The 10,281-nt window shown below is 41.9% G+C and overlaps 1 protein-coding gene across 13 annotated transcripts in view; it reads right to left on the bottom strand.

Annotated features, from left to right (window-relative positions):
• Window positions 1-209: 209 nt before the first annotated feature.
• BNC2 (basonuclin 2) overlaps window positions 210-10,281 on the bottom strand; it is a 485,308-nt gene continuing 475,236 nt past the window's right edge. For 11 of the 13 annotated variants that reach the window (XM_059889392.1, XM_059889388.1, XM_059889390.1 and 8 more), the window contains one exon: window positions 210-10,214. In XM_059889392.1, coding sequence (XP_059745375.1) covers window positions 9,554-10,214 — 661 coding nt within the window. In that variant the 3' untranslated portion in view covers window positions 210-9,553. The remainder of the gene's footprint in view (window positions 10,215-10,281) is intronic. The other 2 variants (XM_059889385.1, XM_010807793.4) reach the window with 2 other exon arrangements.

Below are 10,281 nucleotides of genomic sequence, written 5' to 3'. Positions count from 1 at the left end.
TTGGCTATCTGAGCATGAGATGAATTTGATTTTCCTAAGAAGTGTGTTCAATAATAGCATGATTCAGTCCAAAAAGGAGACCAAGTTATCTAACATGGGAGCTTAAATAAGGGTGAATCACAATGTAAGCTAAAGTGTTTCTTGGTGTATTTCATAGTGATCTCTTGGGGTTGGTTGAGGTTTCTTCAAATCAAGGAGGTAAGAAGAGATCAGTGACTGATAAATCTTTAATATAAAAATTGTACAAGAATTTTGATACAAATTACAAGAGGTATTTGGACAAAATATGAATAAAATTCCATTTACATCCCCAAACCCTTATGCATTTTATGCAAAAGACATAGACAGTTATAGTACAGAAAATACAACAAAGGAAACGGCAAATAAAAACTTTTAATTCCCTTAAACTACTAAGAAAAACAAAACAAAACAAAAACAAAACCCTTGTTCAAGGTACATACAGTATTTATGAAGCTACCGACGTCACAATGATCAGATCAGGGTGATGTAAGCTGTGCCCGTCCCTGGGTGCTGACCCCTTTCGTAGTGCAGACCTTGGTTCTGTGACAGGCTGGGCAGGAGAGGCTGGTTTGATGCAGAGGAGGACAGAAACAAACAAACAAAGCACAGCCCTCCCCACCAAACTCCAGGGTAGGGGGTGGGGAAAAGGACCTATCTTGGGGAAAATTCCTTTTCCTTAAGATATTTCAGTTCCCTTTGGCCAATTTTGCTGTCAAATAGGAGGGTTGTGTCCAGTGTTTTTGTTAGCAAGACACACCAGTGGGTTTGGGGTGAGTAAGAAAGTTATGTATTCTCTCAACCAGGTGAGGGAATCTTGCTAGTTCTAAAAGGCTTAGTCGATGAGGAGCATTTGAGAGCCGAGAGCTTGCTTTCCTGAAGTATTGATTCACCTCCACTTTTGAGGAAAGGCCCAGGGAGGCCTCAGACCCACATCTTCTCCTGGTTTCTCCACCTCCCTCACCCCTCTGACCTCCAGGTACCCATGTTTAGCTCTCCTGCCCTGTTCATACTGGCATTGGTAGGAAAATGGTTGACACTTTTCTGGCAGGGCAGCAGAACCAAAGTTTGCACAGGAAAGTGAGAGCACCATATATTATAAATCTTAGTCAGATCAGGTTAATATATAATACTAGAACAGCTCATTCACTTAATTCACGTTATGTAAACCCCAGACAGGGTGGAACACACAAATGTTTCCAGAGCATCAAAATCCAGATGAAGGAGGGAGTGTTCTACCTTCTTGCTTCAGAAAAGATTTTCTTTGAAGAGGGTGGGTGAGATCAGAAGAAGAAAGGGCAGGAGTGGAAAGATAATGAAGTCAGGGGAGATTAAGATGGGCAATGAGAGGAGTGGATCTGTACAAAGACATGCAAAAACACTCCAAATTGAGTACTAGATGAAAACAGTCAACTTGGTTTACACATCTCGAGTGAGCCTGTTAACTGAGCACATTGTCTGGGAATCAAGAGCATCATGCCTCATGAATCACTGCTGCTCTTGGCCACGGCGCTGATTCACAGGCAGGCCAGGGGTGCTCTGTGGCCTAGAGTGGGAAGGGCAGGGCATGCGGCTCCTGCAGAAACAGTGCCAGGTCAGCTCACCTTGGGGGAGGTCTGCCAAGAGGGCTGGTCTTTTCTCCCCCTCTTGCGGAAACTGTTTCCAGGGCCAGAGGAGTGGGACTCTCTGACACCGATGGGCCCCTTCACCCCTGGGGCCACCTCTCAATCCTTGCATTTTGTAACAGCAGTGGGCAGAGCCGGTTGGTACTGGACTGATGTGCCATCTTGTGCATTATTTCAGCATCGTGTTTGGCAACAGGAAGCCTTATAAAGTCTTGGTTTAGCGCTTGCATACTTTAAGAAATATAGTTTTATACTATCTATTTCTTTCCATTTTTGTTAAAATACCTTTTTCCACTCTTCCTTCCCTTCAAAGAATCTTAGAAAAAGGAAGCTAAAAATATACTAAAACAATTAAAACTGTCCTTAAGCATACCTATTATTTAAGTGGGGGGGGGTACAGCTAATATTGAATAATCTGTGCAATTTTGGCAACTGAATTTTTAATTAAGATTCTCTTAAGATGTTTGCTAAATGATTGTAATATATACATACTGGGAGAACTTAAAAACATCAACTGCTTTTTCCCTGACCCCAAGAATCGTTACTCAAAGTGCTTTTCTGCCCAGTCCACATACTGCTTAATACAATTATTTTAGCACAGGTTTGTCTACATAGACCTTTTGTCTCTGTCTGCCACTTTTCTCTCTTTCCAAAAGTTTGCATCAAAGATGACACCTGCACGTGTCTTATTTTTTGACACAGATTTAAAATGTGACTGTTCAAAGTCAGTGGGGGGAGAGGGGTGGGATCAACAGCATCTATCAGACCCACTGCACGAGTTTAGAAAGAAGCAGGGTGTCCCCCTAATTCCCCAAGAGGCACACTGAGACCTTATTGTTCATTTAGCCACTAACTAGCCACTTTTATGATCCTGTAAGTAGTTCAGTATACAAAAATAGCAGCCAATTCTTATATATGTTATTTGGGCTCAAGATGTTTAGGAAGATCACATTTTCACATGATTTTTCTTGTACCTTTTGTTCCCTCGTACTTGATTTTGTAAAGCTCATGTGCTTATACTTACCCAAATTCTCCCAAAGTGGAGAATTTACTTTCTACATATAGGGTAGTCCCTGTTTTAGTGATTAAACTCAAAGTCCCTGTGCCTTATTATTTTTTTCAGATTGTCAGTCCAATTAAAGGTGAATCTGTCCTGTTACACTATGGATTTGGAGGTTGTCACGGCAAGATACTCGTGTACATCTAGACTACTGGTTGGAGGCCAAAGCTAAAAAATTTTTTTTCAAACCACCACGCACAACCAATTTGTTTACAGCACGTGCACTTTTTGAAGGAGAGGAAAAACATCTTACTTCTTTATTTACAGAACATGGGGCAATCTAATCCCACCTTTGCCACTGACTTGTAGAAACTTTGTTCTAATTATGGGGCCATACCCAGTACTTCCAAAATACATGGGCTTAGAATTGCAATACTTAAGTTTCCAAAGACCCAGAGGATGCTGTCAAAGCCAGAATCTCTCTGCTGACCCTTTATTTAAGAAGTAGTCTTGTTACTGTGCACTTAATAGCTGGAGAGGGCACTGCGAGGCAGCCTTGGGCTTACCAGAGATATAGTTTAGTGGGTGTGTGTATGTGCTCGTGTGCTGGGAGGAGGTGCAGGGAGGGAGGGAGAGTGACTGTGGATGTGTGTGCATCGGGGAACTCAGTGGGAAAGCCTAGCCCTTGTACTCAATTTCCCCTTCACAAGGGATAAACAGGCAATTACGCATCCTTTTATATTTGATGGCCAAGTGCTGAACTGGAAAGCACACTATTAGTTTGTGTCCCTTCAGGGCCAGGGCAATAAGTAGCCAGGAGAGCTGGGGCTGAAGCAGACAGGGTGTTGTCTGCTGTTAGTGTGACAGTCTTGTCAGCAGCGTTCACATTACTGGAAGGTAATAAAGTGACAAGTAAGTTATTAGAAAGATATGAGGTGAAATTGAACCGAAGCTTCTCGCTGCTCAGCCTGGCTTTTTCTGTTTCCTCTTTTGTAATGGTCCACTATTTGTTACAAACTGAGCCTTGTCTTGATAGTCTATATAGAAAAAAAATTTTTTTTTTGCTTGCAGTAAAGGTCAAGTGAATTTACAACAACACTTCAGAGGAGAAGAATAAAGATAGTTTTATGACAACTATAGTATGTTACTTCAAAAAAATATATAGCATTATAATGAACAATAATGCTGATCCAATTCAGTGTACTTGTAAAAATGCTTAGTTTTTTTTCTTTAAACCCCCTGTGACCGGGCATTTGGATTTTTTGACAAATGCCAAAAAGATAGCAGTTGATGTCCAGTTATTGCCGAATGACCATAAACATCATCTTGTGCAAGATGTGGGAAGAATAAGGATGATGGGAGGATACAGGAGAGGATGGGTGTCTGGGCAACAGTGATGTTACATTAGCCCACCAGTCAGTTGTACAGCTGGATTTACATAATACTAATGGGAAAGTACCGTGTACAGTGAGCAGTCCTGACTATAGGAAAGGGAAATGCCTTTGGGGCAGAGCAGATGTGGCCTGATGCTAACACGAGGAAAGCTACCTACCACACATGGTTTGGCCTAGAGGGAGAATGTGAAAGCAGCCAAGTTGCTTTTATGTTCGGTAGGAAGGTGAGTGAGCTCACATTTTGATCAAGAGATCTTTGCAGCCAAAGAGCAGTACAACCGCGGCTATGGGGGCAAGCCACAGTCACGATGGAGAAAGAACAGACCTGCGCTGGCAATCACGTCTTTCCACTCAGCACAACTAGGGCTTGGTCTGACCACCAGCCTTTTCTAGGATCTGGTAGACCCAATGGATCTGTTAGTTCCCTAAGGGACTTGAGCATCACTTCCACCCCAAAAGTAAGAGGAGAAGAACACCCCAGCCCCACCCCGCCACTGCCTGCCTGACCTGCTGGGACTTGAGCTATTCCAGGCAGCACTCTTGCTGTCCTCCTCCCTTCTCAGACTAGGGTTCAGTGAGGCGCCTGGTCACGGGGTGCTGTGGGATGCGCTGCAGGGATCCGCTCCCACCCACTGCTAGGCAGAGTTGCACCGGACGCTTCTCTTGACTGCCTCCTTTCAGTGTGTCCACTATTTTCTTTTCTAGTTATCTTCAAACCAGGACAGGTGCAAGTCTTCTACTTAACACCCCTCACTTCACTGTACAAAACTGTGATTCCCTCCAGTCTCTGTGGCACCTGTCTCTGAATGCTCTCCATACTTATTTAAACCCCTCCCATTAGAAACACAGAGAATGAGAAGGAGAAGCAAACTCCTCTAAATATTCCAAGTCTGGGTGAAATATAAGCGATGTTTTTAAACCCCAAAATTTGTCACAATTTCTGCAAAGCTCAAGAGAAGGTGTGTGTCCATAAGATCAAATAAAGTATCTTCTGGCTGATTTGTTTCGTCTGACAGTAGATGTAGCGTGTCTTATGACAGGTGACACTTATGTACTTAGTCCACTTGGCCCAACACTGAAGACCGAGTGCAAGTTAGGACTGCTCAGGTCAACGGCTGGCAGTTAGCAGCATGTCCATCTCAATCTGGTTACTGCTTCCTTCTGTTTTAATTCCCAAGGGCCTCTGTTCTCATTTGCTTGGCACACGTGAGGGGTGTGTACAGAGGAGAAGGAACAAAAGGTCACTTTTTATTTGGTGGGAACCTACTGCATGTTTCCCCTGAGTAAAATGAGGAGAATGCCTCTGTAACAGCCCCTTCTCGATATAGTCAAAGCTTGCCTTTTTAAAAAAAATCGCTATATATATATATTTGCTATTTTTTTAAAAAGGCAAGCTTTGAATATATCGAGAAGGGGCTATATTATATATATATATATATATATTATATATGCATACACACACTAACAGGCTATTAACCAGTTATGTGCCTTTCTCCTCATACTGGAAGAGCCTGGGAACTCATGACCAAATAAATTACACTATAAGGACAGTGGTGCCATTGTGCTAAAAACAATTTCAAAAGAGATGTCTGCCAGCTTTAAAAGGCATCGGCCTGGACTAAGATCTGAAATGCACTGCCTTATTTCTATACAATTAATAGCAGAACGAAGAATGTCATGCTTTTTATCACATTTTAAACACCAAATTATTTATTATTTCTTGTTATTCTTGCTCCGGGTCATCCCCCTCCACAACACACAGACAGTCCTTAAAGGAGACTAAGTCTTTTCTGATCCTTACTAACACATAGCTTAAAATGATCAAAACAGAACATTTCAATACCACCTAGCAAACATGCATGTTAATAATACTGCCCAGTTTTGTACCTGTGACAGAATGCTGGTTAAAATGAATCAAGTGGGGGAAAAGGTTGCTTGGATGAAATGCTGCATGAGTCTCAGTGAACTCCGGGAGAGTTTGTGATGGACAGGGAGGCCTGGTGTGCTGCGATTCATGGGGTCGCAAAGAGTCGGACACGACTGAGCGACTGATCTGATTCCTTTTTCAGCCGCCCTAGCATGGATGCAGCTGGACAGAGCCTGTGTCACAACAGAAAACTCCTATGAAAAAAGAAATGAGTATGAATGGACAGAGAGGAAGGGCTCAATGGTTAAAATGGTGATCACATCATCCTTCCCATTTGCAAATAAGCCTTGGGATCACCATCTTAACTAGATTTAGAGTTAAGTCAAAACACTGCACTCAGGCACACACCCAAGAACAAGCGACACTCTGAGACTAGAAGAAATGTACGTTTTCATGATTCTACATCTTCTGGACCACTTCTGTCCACTCCCCCTGTCCCTTTTAAGCAACTAGGCTTTAAACTGGAAAATATTATACATCACTTAAAAGGCCACCGTAACACGTGGGCACTTGAGGCACAAAACTAGTAGCAAAGAGGGGAGAGACTTAAAAAGGGCAGGTTGTCCAGGACTCACTGTCATTTCTCCAACAAAAGGCAGGTCAACACATTCATGCTTCTGAGCAATGGAAATTCTGCTTGAGAATCTTGTTACTTCTGGGCTTATTCTAACTGGCTATCCACATCAGCCTAGTTTGTGGCGAGTTAACAAACACTTGTTCTAAGCCTAGTTCCTTTGTTGTGACCTGCTGACAGCTATGTAATTCACTCATTAGGGCTCTTTGACCTTTTAGTTGACATTAAACAGACTAAGCACTGATTTTGTACAAGCTGAGTTCTAATATCTCAACCGAGAGTGTAATTGTTAAAAATCGCTGAAAATGTGTCATTTCATAAAAGTGTCATTTGGTCTATATACGCTTGCAAAGCTAGTGTTTCCATAATCTTTTGCTGGGATACCAACAAAATATTTTTTCCACCCTTCTGGAATCAAATCAGTTGGTTAATGGGGCAATAGCGCAACACAGAAGGCTAAGAGGACCAAAATGTTTGCAAACAAATTTTCATTATTCTAGTTCAATCTTCCACAAACATACTGTACAGAGTCTTATATGGTATAAAACAAAGGAAAACATCTGTCTATTCAGTTTAACAACACTGAAATAAAGCGATTAAGACTTTGGGGAATTCAAAGGTACAAGAAAAACAAAAACGGTTAGCACTAATTCCTCAGCTTTTTTACCGTAAACATTTGTCATTAAAACATAGTGTTTGATATAGTTTCTTTTGTACTGCAAATACTTTTGGTCTCTCCTCACTGTAGAACAAATGAAAAATTAAATGAACCCCATAGCATCCTCTGAAGGAGATGAAAAGATAAAGCTGCTAGACACATCTAGCTTAAGATTCCATTGTTTCTGAAATTTTCACACAAAAAATACTGAAGCCTCAACTAATGATGCTTATTTTTGGAAACAATAAATACTGAGGTACAATAAATCCTACAGGAATAGTAACAAGAGAAACATATTAACAGTTTCCTTTGGCAAATTTAACGGAAGTGAATGCTGATGCGAACCTAGAAAAAAATAATTACGAAACATATGAAAAATGGAAATGCCATTAAAAAGTTAAGACAAAGGGAGTATTTCTTTTAGACTGATGAAAGAAATGTTTGAGGCCCTTAAATGCAGAAAAGAAATACATTCTCTTTAAATTATTGTGTCCTGTTCGACAAAATATGCCTTGTTTATCTTTTGCCCCCTCCACTTAAAAAAAAAAAGACAACAAAACACAGTCTGCAATGCACACCCTAATGGTTTTGGCTGCAGATTGAATCTGAGTAAATATCATCATTTAGTCAGTATGTTGTGGTAGCTGAGGCTGCCGATGTGGTTAACCAGCTCAGGCAACATGTGTAAACATCGGAAACAAAATAAAACAAAACAAAAAAGGTTTGGAGAATCCTCTCCCTGCTCTTTCTCACTCTCGATTGCTTGGTTTCAGGCTTGCTTTCATTTCTCTCTGACAAATCGCGTGGGGAAACGCAAAACACTAAACAGTGAGAGATCCTATTTTAAACCCCCTTCTTCTGGCTGCTCAGAAAGGAGTATTGCTTAGTTCAAGTTCAGCACATGTTTGCAAAGCTTCCAAGTACTGCTGCCTCTACCATTAAATGTCTTTTGATTTTGTCTATCAAACCAGCCTGAATCATAGTACTACTGCAGTACTTGTGACAAATTACACAGCCACATAATAGACCAACTCAGCTCAGACTTTTTCCTTCTTCTTAATGGAGAAGGGTCAGGTCCTTGCGCATGAGCATTCAGCTCTTTCACTGTATTCAGCTTTGCTCCGTAGTGAGTAATTTGGGCTTCTGTATCCTGAAATATTATCCTGCCTCTAAAGAATAAATGCCTTGGCTGTTTCACACGCATCACTTTGTTTTCCTTTTATGTAACTTAACATATAAGCAAGAAGGATACAATGTTGATTGTAATAACATTCGGCACTTGAAAGCATCACCAAGTGTTTTTTTCTTAAAGCGGTTTCCTGGTGGCCGACAAATTGGCCTGTGGTTATGTTGAGTGACTAATTGTATTTTCTTTTCTGGAAACTTGTGCAAAGTTGGCAGTTTTGTGTTAACACTAATACTTTTGTTTGGCGTTTGTGCCCTATACTGACCAGACCATTTTTATACAAGTGAATTTTTTAAAAAAGACACTTACTTGAAGTATGGCAATAGTTTAAGGATAAAAAAGAAGCATGGATATTACACATCCCCTTGTAGTGTATGAAAAAAAGTGCATGACTGGATTTATGTACTAGTACAGGACATTTTAAAAAATCAGATCTGTGCTGTAAGGCATGCCAGCACCTCTTTATCACTATATCTAGCAGGTAGTAAAAACAAGACCATGTTTTTTTTTCCTTAAAAAATGTGCATTAATGCTAACATAAATGAATAGAGCTAGCCAGCAAACTATTTTTTTTCCTGTATATCTAACAGCTGGATGTAACTGTAAAAATTAAACAAAAGAGTTAAACAACCATCAATACAATTGTTTTACATCATTGGCCTCTCAAGGCTAAATATTTACAGGTGAATCTGCCATGCTTTAAATGAAGATTCTCTCAAAACCTTAAAGTTCACAAAAGACAACTATAAGAAGTTCCTTTTTTGTTTTCCCCCCCCTTTCTCTCTTTGCAGGCAACAGTCATGGGTACAACAAATCGTCTCTTTGGAGAGGACCAAAAATTGTTATTCTGTCAAAGTTTGGGCTAGTTGCACGCTTTTATGTGTGCGCATGTGTACTTAAAGGGTACTTTGTTTCACCTCTAAATTAAAGATCTGACCTCTTTCTCAAAACTATAAAGGAAAAAGACAAAAAATTTCAAAAGCACCTAGTGTTTATCTTCTTATATCTAAAGAAAAGAAAACGTGTGGGTGTGTGTGTATGTAGCCACAGGTATACATGTGTGTACACACACACACACCCTCCCCCAAGTACACAAGCACACACTGACTATGGCAGTTCAGATACATAGGCCATCTGGTGAGAGCTGGCATTTGTAGTGTCCGTTCTGAGACTAATCTACTGCAGTGAAGGGAATGTTTTTGTGGAGATTAGGGTTCTGACTGTGCCGATTCCGGCTTCGCACAGAGGAAAACATCATATTGCAACCGGGGACTTTGCACTTGTGCATCTCTCGCAAATGCACGGTTTTGTAGTGCACCCTCAGCGTCCCCTTGTTGCTGTACATCTTGTGGCAAATGGTACACATGATCCCACCAGTGCTCCCGGACAAGCTGTTGAACATCAGAGACCCTGAAACGTCAGCCCCAAGGCCGCCAGGGAGGGTGGGGGCCTCAGCCTTGTGCGCCGACTCCCCGCTGTCACTCGCCCCGTCAATGTCGTCCAGGAGAATCCCCTCATCGCTGCCGGCGTCGGATTCTCTGGAGGAATGGATGCTGCTGCTGGACTGGAGGCTGGAGGTGGTGCTCAGGTCCAGGACCATGTAGTCCTCCGCCATGCCCCTCCCATACCCGTTCAGGTGGGAGTCTTCCGTCCCCGCGGGAGAGGAGGCATCTTCCCTGATGTCGAGCCCCAGGGGGTGCTGGGCACCATAGATCTTCATCAAAAATTCATCCCGGAGGTCCTTGCTAAGGGAGGGCTGTGATGAGTCCAGGCCCATGTCATCGAGTTCTTTGGTCAACAGTTTACGATGCAGGTTTATGTTGGCACTGTGTCTAGGAAAACAAGAGGGAAGTGGGGGCGGGTAGGTGTACAGGGAGTGGAGAGGGCGAGAAAAAAGAG

Source organism: Bos taurus, chromosome 8 (assembly GCF_002263795.3).
Source record: "Bos taurus isolate L1 Dominette 01449 registration number 42190680 breed Hereford chromosome 8, ARS-UCD2.0, whole genome shotgun sequence".
Classification (NCBI taxonomy): Eukaryota; Metazoa; Chordata; class Mammalia; order Artiodactyla; family Bovidae; genus Bos; species Bos taurus.
The sequence above is the reverse complement of the archived record's forward strand: the minus strand, read 5'-3'. Positions and strand labels throughout refer to the sequence as shown.